This window comes from Mesitornis unicolor, unplaced genomic scaffold (assembly GCF_000695765.1).
Source record: "Mesitornis unicolor isolate BGI_N332 unplaced genomic scaffold, ASM69576v1 scaffold15006, whole genome shotgun sequence".
In the NCBI taxonomy this organism is placed as follows: domain Eukaryota; kingdom Metazoa; phylum Chordata; class Aves; order Mesitornithiformes; family Mesitornithidae; genus Mesitornis; species Mesitornis unicolor.
In genome coordinates, this window is record NW_010189000.1 from 15,199 (window position 1) to 15,463 (window position 265).

The following is a 265-nucleotide window of genomic DNA, read 5'->3' on the forward strand; positions in this document are numbered from 1 at the left end:
AGCCGGTGCTCAGCGGGCAACGCACCCGGCTCCTCGACTCCCCTCAGGCGCGGAGAGCGGGAAGGTGAGGGAGGCTCCCAACCTCACCGCATTTCCCCTCAAAAACCCTCCCCGTTTTTCCCCCTTCCAACCCCGCTCCTCCTCACCTCCTGCTCCCTGAAGGACTGGTTCTGCGCGTCGATCACCCGGATAGTCCTTTTGATGGGCAGCAGCCCCCCGAGCTCGTCGTGAGCCACCATGGCCACGGTTCGCGGCGTGCCCCCCT

At 66.4% G+C, this 265-nt stretch overlaps 1 protein-coding gene across 1 annotated transcript in view; it reads right to left on the reverse strand.

Moving 5' to 3' along the window:
- Window positions 1-240, reverse strand: part of NET1 (neuroepithelial cell transforming 1) — an 11,473-nt gene extending 11,233 nt beyond the window's left edge. Inside the window, exon 1 of the mRNA XM_010185920.1 lies at window positions 147-240. Coding sequence (XP_010184222.1) covers window positions 147-239 — 93 coding nt within the window. The 5' untranslated portion in view covers window position 240. The remainder of the gene's footprint in view (window positions 1-146) is intronic.
- Window positions 241-265: the final 25 nt, after the last annotated feature.